The sequence below is a fragment of the Colletotrichum spaethianum genome, assembly GCF_022836535.1.
Source record: "Colletotrichum spaethianum MAFF 239500 DNA, contig54, whole genome shotgun sequence".
NCBI classification, from domain to species: Eukaryota; Fungi; Ascomycota; class Sordariomycetes; order Glomerellales; family Glomerellaceae; genus Colletotrichum; species Colletotrichum spaethianum.
Window position 1 is genome coordinate 622 of NW_026054824.1, and position 22,331 is coordinate 22,952.

General features: G+C 26.9%; 1 protein-coding gene across 1 annotated transcript; it reads left to right on the top strand.

Moving 5' to 3' along the window:
- Positions 1–760: 760 nt before the first annotated feature.
- ColSpa_11959 (high-affinity glucose transporter) lies at positions 761–2,324 on the top strand (the record flags this gene model as incomplete). The annotated part of the gene is made up of 2 exons (XM_049278171.1): positions 761–819; positions 896–2,324. 2 exons carry the CDS (start codon positions 761–763, stop codon positions 2,322–2,324), a joined length of 1,488 nt encoding a protein of 495 aa, XP_049134128.1.
- Between the last annotated feature and the right edge of the window lie 20,007 nt (positions 2,325–22,331).

Here is a 22,331-nt window from a genome sequence, read left to right on the forward strand (position 1 = left end):
GGGTCAAGCGCTCACTGGCTGATCACCGTTTCCGAGTTGAATCTATATGTCTGATTTGATTCTCATCAAGGCAGGTCGTTCGACGATATCCAGAGATGGCAATTGATCCACATTGGTCTGTATGGTTAGACGCTGGAAATCAAAACATGCAGTCGGCAGTATTTCTTAAGCTTACTCAAGTGTCGATGAGACTTTCAGCGAGATTTCGGCCTTTCCACGTTAGTGTTGAAGGTAGGTAGCGCAGGATTGTTAGAGCCAAGTAACGCTTCCATCTGGAAATTTTGCCGACCATGCAATCACCTCAAACTGGGTCCTGATTGGCTTCTGATGCTAATTTGATCGACTAAGCCGGATTGGGCAACCCCGACATGTGGAGCTTATTCACTCATTTATGGAGCGGCTCTGGATATGGTAACTTAGCCGATCAGCCATCACTCGCATGGCCCAATATGGAATGAGGCTGAACAAAAACTCCAACGCATCACCCTCTGAGTGTGGTTTCCGTGGTTTTTGTGGAACGTGATCGGATTTCCCTCTTGCGGATGGCCGTTCACCTGTGTACCTCATGAGCTGGGGAACGCAAGCCTAATTACTCGATTTGCAGTGCCACTACAAACACTGGGCTAAGATTGCAGAAGTCTAGCATGCTTTAAATATCCCCATCTGCGCACGACAATTTCCGACTGTGCCTCTGGTCGCATAATTTTGCGAATTAATCAGACACTGAAAAACAGTGAGCCACTATAATACGACCTTCAGAATGCCGCCGGTTTATGTGGAGGCTTGCATCGCTACTGGTGCTGTTGTGTCACTTTGGGGGTAAGCCTTCTAGTGCAAATCTACTGCATTCCAAAGTTAGAGAATAACGTAATATTAACTTGTTGTCTATTTGCAGCCTCGACACCGGTAGCATCGGGTCAATCACGGCCATGGCGACGTTCAAAGAATCTTTTGGCGAGTTTTCATCGACCGTTCACGGTGCTATTGTGTCGACACTATTGATAACCGGGGCTATGAGCGCCTTGCTTGCGGGCGCTTTGGCAGACCAACACGGACGAGTTGTCATAATATCGACTGGTGCTGCAGTATTTGGAATCGGCGCAGCTATCGAGTGCGGATCTGTACATCTTGCCATGTTCATCACTGGTCGAGCCGTAAAGGGTCTCGGGACGGGACTATTCGCCAGCACTGTTGCTGTCCAAATCTGCGAAATAACACCAGCAAAGGTACGCGGCTTCTGGGTTGCTTTCTCGCAATTCATGATCACCGTTGGTCTCGCAACGGGTTATTTCACATGCTATGGCACAGGGCGCATCGCGAAATCCTCGGCGTCTTGGCGTGTTCCTCTGGCTATTCAATCGATTTTTGCCTTCGGCCTTGCTGCAACAACAACATTCGTCCCGCAGTCTCCCCGCTGGCTGGTTGCAAAGGGCCAGTTCAACAAAGCTCATTTGGTGGTCTCTCAACTTGGCATCAGCAACGAAGAGCAACAAGAGATGCTGGCACAAACAGGGCAAGCTCCTGTGCACTGCTCAAATATAAGGATGCGCGACAATATTCTAGAGACGTTCAAAGACTTCAGGAGAGCTTTTTCATCTCCATTCTGTTCTCGGACCGCTTTTGGATGTTTTCTCATGGCCTCACAACAACTCTCTGGTATTGATGGCGTGTTGTACTATGCCCCGTTGTTATTTCGGCAGGCTGGCGTTGCCTCGGAAGAAGCTACGTTCTTGGCGTCCGGAGTCTCCGCGTTAGTTATCATGGCTGTAACCGTCCCGGCTACCATATTTGCGGACAGCTGGGGTCGTCGAACCGCTACATTGATTGGCGGCGCTGGAATCATCTTTATAATGTTTCTGATTGGATCTATGTACGCCGCTAACCAGGTACATCCGGACACAGGGGCTGGACGATGGGTTGTGATCGTCTCCATCTATATTTTCACTGTCATTTTCAACATGACGTGGGCTATATGCATCAAGGCGTTCTTGGTGGAAAGCCTGCCCCGCGAAGTGAGATCTAGCGGTGCCGCACTAGGGCAGAGCGCCAACTGGATAACCAATTTTGTTGTGGCCTTAACAACACCTCCCTTCCTGGACGCGTCCACTTACGGTCCGTACTTTTTCTTCGGTAGCTGCACGTTGATTTCTGTTTTGGTCGGCGTGGTTTGTATGTCCGAAACGAGGAACCAGAGTCTCGAAGCCATTGAGACAGCCTTTCTCGAAGGGAAAGCGAGACAGACGACCATTGGCTTAAAGTGGTTGACGGCACTGAAGGGTTCGAATGTCTCCGAGGACAGAGCAGTTATTCAACAAATCAATTAGAGCATATTATCCAAGTAAGTCAAGTCATCCCCTTCTGGGCACCCTACCCTTGTGTGCACCCCTTTCACACCAAAACTACTCTTTTTCACCATAGCTTTATCTTAAGTCAGCTTATTAACTAAAAGTCTAAGAAAATTATAGCGTATATAAAATGACTTATATTTTATATATATAGTCTCTACATCTAGGTGTTATGCTATGTTACTCTAAAATTAGAGCTTAAACCTAAAAGTTTAGAACTGTTAAGGTTTACACGTATTTTACTGTTACGGTCAGATATCTGACAGTGGTGTTTTCTGCTAATAGATAGCTAAGGTCGATACTTAGTAACAGTAAGTGTGGTTTATGGGTAATCTGGCTAGGTCGTAGGCGTTATTACGACCTAAATCCGGTTGGTGACTAGTGCAGCCTGAAGCGAACCCCTGGAGGGGCCAACAGGGTAGCCAGACATTCAAGTATGCAGGCCAACGGCACGAACTGGGCTTAGAACGGAAGAACTAGGGAAGGTTATGTGACGGATCAGTTGGATCACTAGTAATCTAATGTGATCCTCTAGTAAGGATTACTAACTAGTAAGACTAATCCTTTACCTAGGATTATAAGTAGTAAAAATAATTTAAAAAAGAGAGTTAAGATATAAGGATATTTATTTTAAGAAGATAAAAACCTTTTATAACTCTTTAGTAATTAACTTTATAATTTACTCTTTTATAAATAACTCTTAGATTATTTTTTTGTTATAAAGCTATAAGCTACTTACACTTAGATATACTTAACTAATTACTAGATATTAATAGACTAGTAAGATTATTAATAAGACTTACTTTACTGTTATTAAGTATTAACTTTAGTTACCTATTAGTAAAAAACACTACTGTTAAATATTTAACTATAATAGGTATTTAGTAATTAATTAGGTATATAAGGTATAAGTAGGTTATATAGCTTTATAATAGAAGAATAATCTAAGAGTTACTTATAGTAAAGTAAATTATAAAGTTAATTATTAAAAAGCTATAAAACTTTGTTTTAAAGCTTATCTAAGCTATTTTATATATAAGTCTAGTTTTATATAACTACTATTATTTTGATTTTATTAACTTATTAGTAGTAATTATTTACTTAGATTTATTAATTAATTACTAGTAACATACTTATATAGTAAGTAAGCTAACACAATAAGTAAACTACTTTTCTTTACCCTTTTATCTTTTATATAAGTTAATTAAACTATAATATATAAAATTAATTAAAACAACTTCTTATTTTTTATTATTACTATCCTAAATATTATGGTTAGATATTTAACAGTGGTGTTTTCTGCTAATAGGTAGCTAAGGTTAATACTTAGTAATAGTAAAGTAAGTCTTATTAGTAATCTTGCTGGTTTATTGGTGTCTAGTGATTAGTCAGGTATATCTAGGTATAGATAGCTTCATAGCTTTAGAATAGAAGGATAATCTAAGAGTTACTTATAAGAGAGTGAATTATAGAGTTAATTACTAAAGAGCTATAAAAGATATTTAGTTTAGTTAGAATAATTATTCTTATATCCTATTGTTGCTTTATTAGGATTAATCTCTTAAAGTTAGTCTTTAATAAAGACTAATCTTTAGTATATTAGTCTTAGGTTATAGATTACTTATTTATTATTAGTTTTTTTTATTTTTATATAATTTTTTTAGTTTTTTTATTTTAAAAAGAAAATTAATATATTTTTATATTATTTTATATATAACTTTATTTTATAACTATTAAGTACTTATAAGGTAACTTTAGTTATATTATACTTATTAAGTTATAATATTAGGTTTTTTCTTTAAAGGTTTTATTTTTAAGACTTTATAAATAAATTATTCTTTTTAAGTTAAGGAATTATTAAATTTATTTCTTTATTTATTTATAATACTAATATTATATTAAGTTATGTAAAAAAATTAAAACTAAAAATAAAATCTTAAAAAATAAAAATAAAAAATTATAAGCGTTTTATACTTTTAGAGTTTATTAAAGCTTATTTTATTATTACTAATATACTTTATATTTATTATTTTTATATAAAAGCTATTTATTATTTTAATAAAAGTTTTATTATTATTAAAGTTATATTAAAGCTAAAAAGCTTTATAATAGTATTTTAATAGCTTTTATTTATATATATCTTTTAATTAGGTATAATCTTTTTTATTTAACTTTTATTTATAGTATAAAAATTAAATATTTAATAAAAAAAGTAAAATAACAAAAAAGAGGTAATAAGTAAAAAGCTTTTAAGGCTTTATAAAAAGCTTACTTAATTATAGTCTTTAATAACTATTATAACTAGCTACTTATTTAAAATTTAGAAAACTTAGAAACTTATTTATAAGTATTAAGCTAAAACTTTTTATTATAATATATAAGAAATTAATAAGTTTAATGCCTTAAAGTTAACTTTAGATACTTATAAATAAGGAATAATAAAAAAGTTATAGTTTATATAGGTACTTAATAATATAAACTAGTTCTTATATAAGCTTAGTAATAAGTTCTTAGACTTAAGGCTATTAGTATAAGCGTCTAGTTCTAAAGTATCTATAAGTTATAATAGTTTTAAAGTAGCTATTAAGAGTATTAAAGGTTCTTAATTAGTTCTTATAAGTTATTCTTATATTTATATCTTTTTTATTTAATAAAATACTATATTTTTTTATTTTTTATTTATTTACTAGTAATTAATTTAATTTTATATTTTAGTTTATTTAGTTTTATAATAATATAGTTATACTAAGAATTAAGAAGTAAAATTCTTATAACTCTTATATATAAATCTCTTTATAACTCTATAACTAAAAGTCTTATAAATACATAGTTATTTTTTCTAGATTCTTCTTAAAAAATAACCTATAAAAGTATATATTACTATATATAACTATACTAATACACACTACTGTAAACTAATTTAGTCTACTATATATAAACGTATATACTTCTAAGCATTATATATACCGGCGCTTATACCTATCTATAGGCATATATAAGCATATATATACATACATAAGAAACATATAAGTACCTCTTAGCGCTTAGATATACGCTTAGATATACGCTTAGATACTATACGTATCTAAGGGAATTAAACTTAGTAGACTTATAGCTATTATAGCTATTAAGGATTAAGAGCTACTTAATACCCTTTATATAAGACTTTATGTATTTTTTAAAATACTATAACTAATCTAGGCTAATCTTATTTATAGTTTATTTATTTTTACTAAAGTGGACATGCTATTAAGGTAAGAATTAGCTATTAGTATACTAAGAGAAGAGGTAATATTTGCCTTTAATAATAATATACAAAGGTAACACCTAGTTATCTATATATATGCCCTGAATAATAGAAACCTATTTGTAATTACTAGGCTACTTTATATAAGGCCTTTTCTTATAGTTAGAAGTTGTAACAACTTTTGTGTATAATAGTATTCCTATTAAGAAGCCTGTCTTATTAAAATTATAAATATTATTATTATAGATTTTATACTTTATAATTATATTTTATATAAAAGTAAACTAGGCTTATATAATTATAAGATCCTTAGCTAATACCCTTTAATAGTTAATTTTATATTAAAAATATGTCTTAAGTTATAGTTAGCGTTATATAAAGTTCTTTACTTATTAGGGTCTAATACATATTATGTTGCGTTTATTAAAGAGGTAATTAGCTATATCTTATATATTATTAAGTTATAGTAGAAATCTTTAATTAATTAAATTAATAACTTATTTAAGAATCACTATTTCTTCTAGCTTAGTTATCTTTATTAATTTTAATTATGTTTCTTGTTATAGTAGTTATCTAATGCGTTAATTGTAAAGTATTATTTTTAGGACGTTATAGATAAAAGTAGTCTTTTATATCGATAATTTTAGGTCTTTTTTAATAGCTTAGAGCAAAAAGAGAATATGGCTTTTATTTAAAGTAAAACTCATTATTGTATATAGAGTAAAGCTAAGAGGAAAAGGGAAGGTGTAGAAGGAAGGGGAAGTAGGTAACTTACTATGATAGGCGACTCACTATGTATGTACGTTATAATATATATATAAAAAAAGAATTTAGTCTATATAAACTATATAAATAATTATAACTACTACTAGTACTACTAGAAGCCTAGTACTTAATCTCTTTAAACTTTATTATTAAACTCTCTAAGTTAAAAAAACTACTTATAAAAACCTATTATAATAATATATTAGTTATTATTAATTAACTTATAAAATATATATACTTTATCTTATACTTAAAGTTAAATATAATAAAAGACTTAATATATACGTTTTTAAAATATATTATTAATAACTATAGATTACTTAAAGAAATTATATCTAATAAAAACAAACTATTTATATCTAAGTTTTAAAAATCTCTGATTTTATAACTAAAAGCTAATTATAAGCTATTAACTACTTTTTACCTATAAACTAACAAATAAACTAAAAAAATTAACCAAATACTTAAGTGTTACGACCCAACAAGCATAACATAACCAGGGTTACCCCACAGGCACCTAGCGGTTATAAGACAAGGTTATATATAGAATAACACAGGAACACATTAATCTCCCCTTAGAACAAAAGAACTAAGGAAAGTTATATAAAGATAAGAAGGACTAACAATAGATAAGCAGTTTATAACCTAGGACTAATATACTAAGGATTAGTCCTCATCAAGGACTAACTTCAGGAGATCAGTCCTAACAAGGCAATAATAGGATATAAAGACAATTATTCTAACTAGACTAGATACCTTCTATAGCTCTTTAGTAATCAACTTCATAATTCACTCTCTTATAAGTAACTCTTAGATTATTTTTCTGTTATAAAGCTATAAAGCTATCTACGCCTAGACGTACCTAACTAATTACTAGACACTAATAGACCAACAAGATTACTAACAAGACTTACTTTACTGTTACTAAGTATTAACCTTAGCTACCTATTAGCAAAAAACACTACTATTAGATATCTAACTATAATACTTTAATTACTCTTGTTTAGTAAATTAACCTTAATACTTACTAAACAGTAATAATATCCTCTAAGGCTACCTTAACTTTATCTTCTAGTAAATCTAAAAAAAAGGTAATTATACCCCTTAAACCTATAAGTTTAAACTAAAAAATAAAGAGCACTAAATCCTCTAGTAATAAGAATAATAATACTAAAATAACTAAATAACTCAAGAAGGCCTATAAGGATATTATAGATATATAATAGATGTTTAATAATAATATAGTACTTCTTAATTAACTTCAGGCTAAGGTCTAGTAAACTAATAACCTTAGAGAAGAAGTTTATACTCTTTAAGCTACTACTAACATTATCTTAACCTTAGTAAATAAAAAAGAGAAACTTAAGCTTAACTCTCTTATTACCTATAACAAAACCCTTAAAACGCTTAAAGGATTCTTAATATAAGTTAAGACCTACTAGACGTTTTACTCTAGTAACTTCTATACAGAGACAAAGAGAATTATCTATATAGGTACCTTCTTCAAAGAACAAGTCCTCTCTTAGTTTAAACCTTACCTAAAAGACTACTTAGATAGTAAGACGCTAAAACACTATAACCTAGAGACCTAGTAAATCTTTAGGAGTTTTATAGAATTTAAGTATACCTTAAAATCCTTGTTCTAAGATCTAGATAAAAAGTAATAAGCTAAATAAGATTTATTAAACCTTAAATAAACTAAGTTAATTACTAATTATGTTATAGAATTTTAAAGAATCTATATATAACTTAACTATACTAATAATACTAAGATATTTATGTTTTATTAAGGACTTAAGAAAGACGTGAAGGATAAGCTATTTAAGCTTAACTAACTTAATAATTTCTTATAATATATAGAAATTATAGTTAGAATTAATACTAGATTATATAAATAATAGAAAGAAAAAGGAGAAATATGCTGCTTTTAGCTAAATACTAGTAAGAAGTATATACTATAAGGACTTAGGAATTTATAGCTTAACTTATACTAGTAAAATAACTAATAACATAGTAAGCTAAGTACCTCTTATAAGTAACATAATAGACTTATAGACGTTAGTGTTATAACTAGGAAGCCTTACTAGAACCACTAGGATCTAAAGGACTTTAAATACTATAACTATAAGAAGCTTAGCTATATAGCTAAGAACTATAAATAGCCTAAACGACTTTAGAACTAACTTATACTTAAAGGCATTAAAAAAGTTAATATAATAAAAAAAAAAGCTTTTTATAAATAAAGGAACTAGATTACTTACTTTAATAATAACTGTTTAGTTTATTAAGAACAAAAAGAATAAGCAAAATAGTACTTATAATAGCCTAAACATAGAACTATAGTAATCTCTTAATAAACCTAGAAAAGAGGCTACCTAGAATAAACTATAGTTTAATAACTAGAGTAACAAAACTAATAGCTAATTACTAAGCTTATTTAAGCTAAGAAAGCTATATAAAGTAAAGAAGATAACCCCTGTATACTTAATACCTTGAAAGTTATTAAGGAATAACTTTAACTATATATATAAGCCTAAAAGAACTTCCAGAAATAATAGGTACTTAAGGAGGACTTTAAGAACACTTTTAAGGAAAAAAGAAGTATTAAACCTAGGAAGCCTACTAAGATAGTAGCTATAGAATAGAAATAACTATAATAACCTAGATTTTCTCTTTTAAGACTTAGGTTTAAAGAACTTATACCTTAGGAATTAATTAAAGTACTTAGTAAAAAAATAAGCTCTAAAGAAGAATATAAGGAATTACTTAATAAGTTTAAACCCTTAAGTAAGCTTAGAAAAAAGGCTACTAAGTAACTTATAGATCTTAAAAGATTAAGCTAAACCTCTATATAATTAATATCTTATAAAGATATTAAAAAAAAAACTAAAATAATTATATTTATATTATTCTTAGAAAAAAAAGAATCCTTTAATAAATTAAACACTAGATAAAAAGTCTTTTATAAAAAAGAAATATAGCTTTATAAAGCTAACTAAAGCTTAACTTATTATAACCTAAATAAACTAATAGTTATATAAATAAATATTAACTTTAGTAATAACTTAATAGTTAAAAAGGCTTAGCTTACTAAGAAGAATTACTTTAAGTACTAACTATAATATAAAAAGGATAAGGATAATTAAGAAGTCTAGTTTTATAGAATAAATGATACTGGAATTAATAAGAAACTAGTAGTATTTATCCTAGAGGAACCTATATTTAGAGACTACAAGTACCTTAACTAAAAATATATACACTACACTAAAGTGTTTTAGGCTAACTATATTTATAATAAATACTAGTTCTACCTCTAGAATAAAGAACTTAATAACTTTTTTCCTTAACAAAGGAAGTAGTAGCTAATCCCTATAATCTACCTTTATTACTAACTTAGCATATAGATAGTCAAGGAATTTAAAGTAAACTAATTATATATATAACTTAGTCTAGAACACCTAGTTTTATACTATAATAGACTAATTAGACATTAGTCTAAATGTATATATAACGAATATATAATGTATTATATAGGTAAAGTAAAGGCCTAGAGAACCTAAATCAGAGAATAAATACCCCTTGAGATAAAACTAGTAGACATAAAGGGAAAGTAAGCCTATTAATACTACTTAAAAAACTAGGGACGCTAATTATATAGAGACAGTAGAAGGTAATACTAAGGAAGTCTTTATACCTTGCTATAACAACAGACGCCTTACACCTTGTCCTAAGCGTCTATATTAAAGGATAGCCTACTTAGGTTATAATTAATAGTGGAGTATAAGCAAACTTGATGTTACTTTAACTAGTGAATTAATAAAGAATCACATAGAGATTCAAGAAGAATCTCTATACCTTATAAAACGTAGAAGAAGAAACAGTTAAGTATAGTAGAGGCACTATTAATAGAGAAACCACGTAACTCTCTATAATTACCTATGACTATTAAGAACATCTAATCTTTAATATAATATAAATTAGAGATATAGATATTATTCTTAGAATCCTATAGTTATAATAATATAACCTAAGTATAGATTAGAGAATAAGCTAACTCTAATAGAGAGATTTAACTATAAGGTAGCGTTATAAGCTATAACCCCTAAGTGAATTAAAGTAACATAGATATGTTATATATATTAAAAGAATTAAACCTATAAAAAATAAATAATTTAAATAATTTATTAATAATTAATAAGAAAAGAAATGCTTCTCTCTAATCCTAGAATAATACTATAAGTACACTAAACTTTTTACTAAAGAATTAGAGACTAGCTTACTTAAACATAGCTTATATAATCAAAAGATCCCGCTTAAAGAAAGAGTATACCTGAAATTTCATAAAATCTATAGACTTAATAAAACAAAACATAAAATACTTAATAAATACCTTAAAGAAAACTTATATAAAGGTTATATTTAACTATTAATATCCCTTACAAAATATCTAATATTATTTATACTAAAAAAAAATAATAAACTATAACTCTATATAAATTACTAATAACTTAATAACATTATAATTAAGAACTATTACCTATTACCTCTTATCTTAGAATTATAAGACCAGCTATACCACACAAAATAGTTTATAACTATTAACCTTAAAGGAGCCTATAACCTAATCAAGATAAAGAAAAACAAGGAATAGAAGACGTATTTCTACACTAAGAAAAGCAACTTTAAGTACTTAGTTATACCTTTTAGACTCACTAATATACCTACTACCTTCTAAACAATAATTAACTATGTCCTAAGAGAGTTTCTAGATATATTTATTATTATTTACCTAAATAATATACTTATTTATTCTTATATCCTTAAGGAACACAAAAAGCATATTTATACTATACTTTAATAACTATAAAAAGCTAAATTACTAGTTAAACCTAAAAAGAGCATATTTTATAGTTAATAAGTTAACTTCTTAGGATTTATTATTACACTAAAAGAGATCTAAATAAAAAATAGAAAAATCATAGCCATTAAGGACTAGCCTTAACCTTAAAATATTAAAAACATTTAATCCTTTTTAGGATTTATTAACTTTTATTAATAATTCCTTAAAAAATATTCTAGTAAAATTAACCCCCTTATTAAGCTTATTAAAAAGGATATACCCTTTAAATAGACTAAAGAACAAAAAAAAGCCTTTAAAAAAGTTAAGTAATAAGTTTATTTTAAACTAGTTCTGGTTATCCTAGACTTAAGAAAACCTTTTAAACTAGAAACTAATACTTTAAATTATACTATTAGTAGACAACTTAATTAACGCAATAACAAAGGAAAGCTATACCTTTACGCTTTCTTTTCTTAGAAGCTTAGTAAAACTAAGCTTAATTACTAAATCTATAACAAAAAACTTATAGTAATTATTAAAGCTTTCTAAGAATAAAAACCTTAGTTATTTAGAACTAAACATAAAGTCAAGGTCTACACTAACTATAAGAACCTTATTTACTTTACTACCTCTAAAGTCTTTAATAAATAATAAATTAAATAATTTAAATTCTTATTAGAATTTAACTTTAAGATTATTTACGTTAAAGGATCTAAAAACAGAAAAGCTAATACCTTAAGCTAAAGACTAGACTATAAAACCCTAGTACTAGAAGAAATTTAAGTTATCCTTAAAAAGAATAATAATAATAACCTTATTTTAGTACAAAAACTTATTATAATTAGTACCTATATTAATATTAGTATAACTAGTAAAATAACACTTAAACAAATCATAGAGATTTATAGTACTAAGGCCTATAAACACTAAGAAGTTACTAAGACATTTAAATAAATTTAATAATATTATAATACCTAAGTTACTTAAACAAAAGTAGCTTTAGCTATTAAGAATTATAATATATATAAAAAAATAAAAATAGTCTATATAAACTATATAAACAATTATAACTATTACCAGTACTACTAGAAGCCTAGCACTTAATCTCTTTAGACTTTATTATTAAACTCCTTAAGTTAAGAGAATTATTTATAAAAACCTACTATAATAGTATATTAGTTATTATTAATTAACTTACAAAATACATATACTTTATCTTATACTTAGAGTTAAGTATAATAGAAGACCTAGTGTATACGTTTTTAAAATATATTATTAGTAACTATAGATTACCTAAGGAAATCGTATCTAATAAAGATAAACTATTTATATCTAAGTTTTAAAAATCCCTGATTTTGTAACTAGGAGCTAATTATAAGCTATTAACCGCTTTTTACCTACAAACTAATAAACAAACTAAACAAATTAACTAAATACTAGAATAGTATTTATAATATTATATTAACTATAACTAAGATAATTAGGTACTATTACTACTAATAACCTAATTCGCTTACAACAGCGCTATAAAAGAAAGTATACTAAACTCCTTATTCTACCTGAATTACAGATTTAAACCTATAGTATATAAAGAACCTTAATAAGGACTATAAGCACTAAAAGCTATAATAAATTACAACAAATTACAAGAAATCCAAGAGAATATTACTAAAGATCTTAAATTTATTAAAGTATAAATAAAGAAATACGTTAACATATTAAGGGTTAAGGGACTAACCTTTAAAAAGAGAAATAGTATATATCTTTTATAACGTAATATTAAAACAAAATAACTAAGTAATAAATTAGACTATAAAAAACTTAGATTTTTTAAAATTATTCAGAAAATCTTAAATGTTAACTTTAAATTTAATTTACTAAATATAATAAAGATCTATTTAGTTTTTTATATTATACTACTTAAACTAGTACTATAAGAATTAAATACTAATAATTATATTATTATAGAACTAAATAAACTAGAATATAAAGTCAAATAAATTATTAATAAATAAAAAGAAAATAAAAAAGTATAATATCTTATTAAATAGAAAAGGTATAAATATAAGAACAACTTATAAGAACCAATTAAGAACCTCTAGCACTCTTAACAGCTACTCTAGGACTATTATAACTTACAGACACTTTAGAACCAGACGCCTATACTAATAGCCTTAAGTCCAAGAACTTATCACTAAGCTTATACAAGAACTAGTCCACGTCATTAGGCATCTACATAAATTACAACTCCTCTACTATTCCTTGTTCATAAGCATCTAATACTAACTCCAAGGCATTAGACTCATTAATTTCTTATATATTATAATAAAAGGTTTTAGCTTAACGCTCACAAACAAGTTTCTGAGTTTTCTAAATCCTAGACAAATAGCTAGCTATAGTAATTATTAAAAACTATAATTAAGTAAGCTCTTTATAAAGCCTTAAAAGCTCTTTACTTACTACCTCCTTTTTCTTATTCTACTTTTTTTATTAAGTATTTAATTTTTATACTATAAACAAAAGTTAAATAAAAAGAACTATATTTAATTAAAAGATACTTATAAGTAAAAGCTACTAAAATACTATTACAAGGCTTCTTAGCCTTAATATAGCTTTAATAATAAAAAGAACCTTTACTAAAACAATAAATAGTCTTTATATAAAAACAATAAGTATAAAGTATATTAGTAATAATAAAATAAGCTTTAATAAACTCTAAAAGCATAAGATACAGTAAGAATAACAGGGGGTTATTCATAAATAGTTACAAGGAAAAGTAGAGAAGAATAAAGGTAGACAGAAAAGGTATATATATATATTAACCGTTAAGGTATCGTTTTTTCTCGTTGTTATTAAAAACTGTCTAAGTAGAGGGGATATCTCTTAGTTATATAGAAAGTCCCTTAGATACGTATAGTATCTAAGTGTATATCTAAGCGTATATCTAAGTGCCGAGAGGTACTTATAGTTTCTTGTATATGTATATATATGCCTGTATATGCCCGTAGATAAGCATAAGCGCCGGCATATGTAATGCTTAGAAGTATATGCGTTTATATGCAGTAGACTGCATTAGTTTGCAGTAGTTTGTATTAGTATAGTTATATATAGTAATATATACTTTTATAGGTTATTTTTCAAGAAGAATCTAGAAAAAATAACTATATATTTATAGGACTTTTAGTTATAAAGTTATAAAGAGATTTATATATAAGAATTATAAGAATTTTACTTCTTAATTCTTAGTTTTCTCCTTAAGTTATATCTAAGTTATAGATATAACTTATTTTATATAAAAACTTATAAAAACCTTATATAAGGAAAATTTTAAGAAAAATAGTTATAGTTATAGTTATAGTTAAAAACCCTTAAAGGAAAAAAAAAAAAATTTATAAAGGGGAAACCTTAGTATTTAAGCTGTATTACTTTCTTTTTAGAAAGTATTTCTTTATTATCTATAGTTTCTTTAGGTAAAAACCCCTTTTTATTAAGATTTATAGTCTCTATAAAGTATTTAAATACTTCTTTATTAACAGATTTAGTAAATATATCTGCTATATTATTTTTTGTATAGATATGGTATAAAGAGACTTGATTATTATAGATAGCTTGTCTAGAAAAGTGATATTTTATATCTATATGTTTAGATTTCTTATTAAGCTCTGGGTTTTCTGTTATACGTTGTGTTGCCTCATTATCTATTAAAATAATAGGCTTATTTAACGTTATATTTAACCTTAAGTTATTATATATATAGGAAAAAGAGTTATATAGGTATATAGATTCCTTTATAGCTTTACATAAAGCCATATATTTAGCTTTACAAGTAGATAAAGTAATAGTCTTCTGTTTTATACTATTTTAGCTTATTATATTATAGTACCCTAGGGTACTTATATATCCAGTAGTAGACATTCTATCGTCTAAGTCTCTAGCCTAATTAGAGTCTGAAAATATAACTAACTGTAAATTAATATTATAGTTATATATTAATCTTAGATTAGGATATTTATTTATATATCCCTATATTCTATTAAGCGCAATAAAATACTCTTTAGATGGGTTACTTATATAACAAGCATATATATTAACTAGATATGTTATATCTGGCCTAGTCTTAAGACTTAAGAAGAGTAGAGATCCTATCTCTTGTTGATATTGAGTTATTTCTTCTTTTGTTGCTTGCCCTGTATTTTTCCTAAGCTTAATAGCAGGATTTATAGGCGTATTATAAGGATAAGTATCCTTTTTATTATACTTTTCTAGTATTTTATTTGTATATTTGGTTTGATGGATATATAAGATCTTATTTGCTTTATCTATATATATTTCGTTCCCTAAAAACGTATGTGGAATTCCTAAGTCTTGTATCTGTAAATCTTTATTTATATTATTATAGAAATATTCTATATCTTTATTTATAGGAGCTACTATTATTATATCGTCTATGTAACAGGCTATTATAGCTCTTATATTATTATTATTAGCTATAAAGATACCTTTATTATAAGGGGATTCTTTAAAGCCTAGTTTTATAATTATAGATCTTAACTACTTATATGTTACGGTCAGATATCCGACAGTGGTGTTTTCTGCTAATAGGCAGCTGAGGTCGATACTCGGTAACAGTAAGGTAAGTCTTGTTGGTAATCTTGCTGGTCTGTTGGTGTCTGGTGATCAGTCAGGCACGTCTAGGCGTAGATAGCTTTATAGCTTCACAACAGAAGGATAATCTAAGAGTCACTTATGAGAGAGTGAATCACGAAGTTGATTGCTGAAGAGCTATGGAAGGTATCTAGTCTGGTTGGAACGATTGTCCTTATATCCTATTGTTGCCCTGTCGGGACCGATCTCCTGAAGTCGGTCCTCGATGAGGACCGATCCTTGGCATGTCGGTCCTGGGTCATGGACCGCTTATCTGTTGTCGGTCCTTCTTATCTTCACGTGACCTTCCTTAGTTCTTCTGTTCCGAGAGGGGATTGACGTGTTCCCGTGCCATCCCGCATATAACCTTGTCTCGTAACCGCTAGGCGCCCGTGGGGCGACCCTGGTTATGTTATGCTTGTTGGGTCGTAACATTATACTAGAGTCTAGGGCTCTGTTTTAGACCATATAGGGCCTTTTTAAGCTTATAATATAAAGCTTTTTCTGTTAGATTATCTGTATATTCTAGGGTATTTGTTTTATAGTTATAAGAGAAACCTGTAGGTAATTTTACCTATATTTCTTTATCTATATCAGCATAGCAAAAGGCATTAGAGATATCAAATTGCCTAAAAAAACCAGCCTAGCTTTATTCCTATTATAAATATAGCTCTATAATTCTCAGGTTTATAGGTAGTACTAAAGGTTTCTAGATAATCAATACCTATATATTGATTAAAACCCTGTACTACCTACCTAGCTTTATATTTTAACGGATTATTATTTATATCCGTTTTTAATTTATATACCTATCTTCTTTCTAAGGGCTTAATTCCTTTAGGTAGAGGAAGTATTATCTAAGTATGTATATTATGTAAGTTATTAACCTCTAAAACCATTGCTTGAATCTATTTATCTCTAGAAGTAGAGATTATAGCCTTTTTATAGGTAGTAGGGTCTTTATCTGTTGTTATAGTAAGGATATATATAGCTTTATTAAACCTATTTATTTTGTTATTTTGATTATTTATAGTGGAAAGTATTAGTTTAATTATAGGGTAGTCTTTTATAGTATATAAAGCGCTTTCTTGGTCTGCTACCTATTTATAGTCTTTAAGCTTATTATTATTTTGCTTAGGAATTTCTACTATTATCTTGGATTTATTATTATTATTATAATTATTACAATTATGATTATTACAATTATTACAATTGTAATTATTATAATTATTATTATTTGTTATATTATTATTATTTATTGGCTTTATATTTATACCTCTAGGATTTAAGTCTTCCCTTTTACTTTTATAGTCACGTAGAGATATCTTATTATTACTACTATTTTCTTTATTATTTATATTTATATTATTATTTATATTTATATTATTATTATTAATAGTAGGAGGTATAAACTGATTTTCTAGAATAACTATATCTTTAGTCTAAAAGGAAGTTTTCTTTTGAAAATTATATACTTTATATATATTATTTTTATAGTTAAGTATTATAGCTTTTATAGCCTTATTATTTAGCTTTTTTATCTTAGGATCCTTATTCTTATAGTAATATATAGATTTAAAAGTTACTATATTATTAATATTAGGCTTTATATTATTATTACTTATTTCATAAGGGGTCTTATAGTTAAGAGCTTTATAAGGGGTTATATTATATAGATCTACTGCTGTTAAAGCAGCTTCTCCCTATAAATATAAAGGTAAATTTGCCTATAAAAGCATAGCTCTTATTTTATTAGTTATAGTCCTTATTACTCTTTTTATTATACTGTTAGGCTTGTGAGTATAAGGTACTTTTATATTATGATTTATCCCTTTAATTATATAGGTATAATTTATAGTATTATTATTAAATTCTAGACCGTTATCTGTATTGAAGTCTTTTATTTTATTCTTATTTATATTATTCTTATTTATATATTCTAGAATAGCAGTATTAACTTCTTTTGCTTCTTTAGTTCTAAGTAGTTTTATAGATATAAGTCTAGATTTTCTTTTTAAGAAGATAATAAATTATTGATATTTATTATAGGTAGAAGGTGTTATAGGTCTATAGAGATCAAAAGAGACTTTTTCTATATATTTATAATCCTTATTATAGTTATTAGAATACTTATTAACTTTAGTAGTAAAGTTTGCTTTTATATAGGTATTATAGGTATAGTCTTCTTCTATTATATTATTAGTTATATTTGTATTATCTTTAAGTTGTATTAAGACTTTTCTATTTATGTGTCCTAGTCTATTATGCTACTTTTTATAATTATTAATTTCTTTATTATATATAACTTTTTTATATTTATAAGGTTTTCTTTTTATATTTATAGTATTTATATATTCTTTATAGTTATTAAGATCTTTTTTATTTAAAACTTTTATATTTAGGTAATATAGATTATCTTTTATTTCCTTTTTATAAAAAGTTCTTTTATTATTTATATTTATTAAAGATACTTTTATATCCTAGAAAAGGGAGGCTATTTTAAGTCTTTTTAGTCTATTTTGACTTAGAAGATTAATACCTATTTTAGGCATATAATAACAGTCTTTAAGGATATATATATTATTATTATCAGAAAAAGAAATTACTATATTTCCTTGTAGAGAGACTTTCTTTCTTTTTGTATCTCTTTAGTTAATATACCTGTTTATATAGGTAGTCTTTATAAATAAGGATTTATTACTTATAATATTAATAGTAGTAGCAGTATCTAGGCAGAACGTAATATATTTATTATTCCTAGTTATATATATAGGTTTATTTATATTACCTATTTTATTATTAGTTATAGTTGTTATAAAGGAGGTTATATAACTTATATCTTTAAAATCTAAGTCTATTTTACTCTTTTTCTTTTGTTAAAAGTTATCTATAACTATATTGCCTATAACTGTAATATGCGCATTTTCTGCGTCTGATTTATCTGATTCTTCCGAATCTTCTTCCTTTATTATAGCTTTTTTAGCTATTAAGGCCTTTTAGGCCCTATAGAGCTTATTTCTCTTTATATTAGTCCTTTGTTGCCTTAGGACTTCTTCCTTAGTATTATCCTTATTTTTCTAGCCTTTAGGGGCCTTAATAGGATGTAGGAAGTTACAGTCTTTAACCATATGGTTTTTTAACTTGTAGTATGTACAGTAAATACCCTTTGTCTTTTTCTAAGGCTTTTTAATTCCTTTTTTAAAGGTAGAAGTATATAATACTATAAAAGAACCTTTTCTTTTTGCTTTATCTATAAGATTTGCAAAAAGGGATTTTATAGTATAGGAATTTGTATCCTTTCTAAGGGCTTAGGTTATGTTAGTTATAAAACCTTTATAACTATTATCTAGACTATTTAATACCTAAGCTATAATAACTTGTTTTGGTAAAGCTATATCTTTAGAAGATAAGTTGTCTGTAAGCTCTTTTACCTTATTAAGGTATTTTTCTATAGATCTAAAGGATTCTAAGGAGGTATTAAAGAACTCTTTATAAGTAAGATATTTATTAGTAAAACTAGTAGATTTATATAGATCCTTTAGTTTCTTCTAGGCTTTATATCCTGTTATAAAGTCTTTTATAACCCTTAAAGGGGAATCCTTATAAAATAGCTTTATAAAAGCTAATACTTTTGTATTACTTTTCTGTTGAGAAGGTGTAGTTAGAGGGGTTATAAGACTAGAGTTGATATCTTTACTAATAAGTAAAGCCTTAAATCTAGTTACCTAAACATTATAGTTAAGGCTGTTAGAAAGGCGTGGTATATAGATTTTTTTTATAGTATTGATTAGGTTTGAATTTGATTGGAATATAAGGATTTTAGTTGATTTTGGCTGATTGGAGAGAGATATTGGTATTCTGATAGTATTGTTGAATTTGTCTTGAAAAATGGGCCTTAAAAGTGGTTGGGTTGTTATTAATAGTATGGTGTTGTGTGGTTGCCTTGGGTTATAGATATATATGGGCCTTTAATTGAAGAAGCTTTCACCAGACGGCAGAGTAGTTAGTCTAGTGGTTTAGCTATCCTCTAGATTAACTAATTGAATTGGCAACTTAATTAGAGCTCTTGGGTTTAATTCCAGCTTGAGGTATATAGTCTTTGTTGGATATAGACTAGAAATAACCTTTAACTGGTAGGGTAGGATTGTGATTTGCTTAGAGCTGTAGTGGCGTAAAATATAGCGATAGGTGTAGTGCTTGCCTGGTAAGCCGGTCCCTCTATTCTGCTGAATATGGACTGCTGGGTGTGAGGTGTAGCTGCCTTAGAGCTGTATTCCTTAAAATTCCCTTAGCTAATGTGGTATGTCCTTTGGCAAGGTTGAATTTTTGTTGTATAAAATAAGGGTATAAGTATAAAGGAAGTTAAAGGTATAAAGGAAGGTAAAGGTATAAAGGTTGCCTTTTCTACTGAGCTGGGCTTATAACTAGTAAGAATAATAGGGGGTTATTTATAAATAGTTATAAGGAAAAGTAGAGAAGAATAAAGGTAGACAGAAAAGGTATATATATATATTAACCGTTAAGGTATTGTTTTTTCTTGTTGTTATTAAAAACTGTTTAAGTAGAGGGGATATCTCTTAGTTATATAGAAAGTCCCTTAGATATATATAGTATCTAAGTGTATATCTAAGCGTATATCTAAGCGCTAAGAGGTACTTATAGTTTCTTATATATATATATATATGCCTGTATATACTTATAGATAAGTATAAGTGCTAGTATATGTAATACTTAGAAGTATATGTGTTTATATACAGTAGACTGCATTAGTTTATAGTAGTTTGTATTAGTATAGTTATATATAGTAATATATACTTTTATAGGTTATTTTTCAAGAAGAATCTAGAAAAAATAACTATATATTTATAGGACTTTTAGTTATAAAGTTATAAAGAGATTTATATATAAGAATTATAAGAATTTTACTTCTTAATTCTTAGTAATACTTATAATCTTTTATCTTTATCTTCTAAGATTTTACTTTTAGTTTTAATTTTTCTATATAACTTAATATAGTATTAGTATTATAAATAAACAAGAAAGCAAATTTAATAACTCCTTAACCTAAGAGGAATAACCTACTTATAAGGTCTTAAGAGCAAGACCTTTAGAGAAGAGACCTAATGTTATAACCCAACAAGCATAACATAACCAGGGTTACCCTATAGGCGCCTAGCAGTTACAAGACAAGGTTATATACAGAATAACATAAGAACACGTTAATTCCCCCTTAGAATAGAAGAACTAAGGAAAATTACATAAAAATAAGAAGGACTAACAATAGATAAGCAGTCCATGACCTAGGACTAACATACCAAGGATTAGTCCTTATCAAGGACTAACTTCAGGAGATCAGTCCTAATAAGGCAATAATAAGATATAAGAACAATCGTTCCAACTAGACTAGATACCTTCCATAGCTCTTTAGCAATCAACTTTATAATTCACTCTCTTATAAGTAACTCTTAGATTATTTTTCTGTTATAAAGCTATAAAGCTATCTATGCCTAGACGTGCCTAACTAATTACCAGATACTAATAGACTAGCAAGATTACCAACAAGACTTACCTTACTATTACCAAGTATTAACCTTAGCTGCTTATTAGCAGAAAACACTACTGTTAGATATCTGACTGTAACATTAAGTAATATCTATAATATTATATTAACTATAACTAAAATAATTAAATACTACTATTACTAATAGCCTAATTTACTTATAATAATACTATAAAAGAAAACACACTAAACTTCTTATTCTGCTTAAATTATAGATTTAAGCCTATAGTATATAAAGAACCTTAATAAAAACTATAAGTACTAAAGGCTATAGTAAATTATAATAAATTATAATAAATCTAAGAGAATACTACTAAAGATCTTGAATTTATTAAAGTATAAATAAAGAAATATACTAATATATTAAAAGTTAAAAGACTAACTTTTAAAGAGAAAGATAATATATATTTTCTATAATATAACATTAAAATAAAATAACTAAGTAATAAATTAAACTATAAAAAACTTAAACCTTTTAAAATTATTAAAAAAATCTTAAATGTTAACTTTAAACTTAATTTACTAGATATAATAAAGATCTATTTAGTTTTTTATATTATACTACTTAAACTAATACTATAAGAGTTAAATACTAATAACTATATTATTATAAAACTAAATAAACTAAAATATAAAATTAAATAAATTATTAATAAAAAAATAAAAAAATAAAAAAATATAATATCTTATTAAATAAAAAGGGTATAAATATAAAAATAACTTATAAGAACTAATTAAAAACCTCTAGTACTCCTAATAGCTACTCTAAGACTATTATAACTTATAAATACTTTAGAACTAAACGCCTATACTAATAGCTCTAAGTCTAAGAACTTATTACTAAGCTTATATAAAAACTAGTCTATATTATTAAGCACTTATATAAACTATAACTCTTTTACTATTTCTTATTTATAAGTATCTAATATT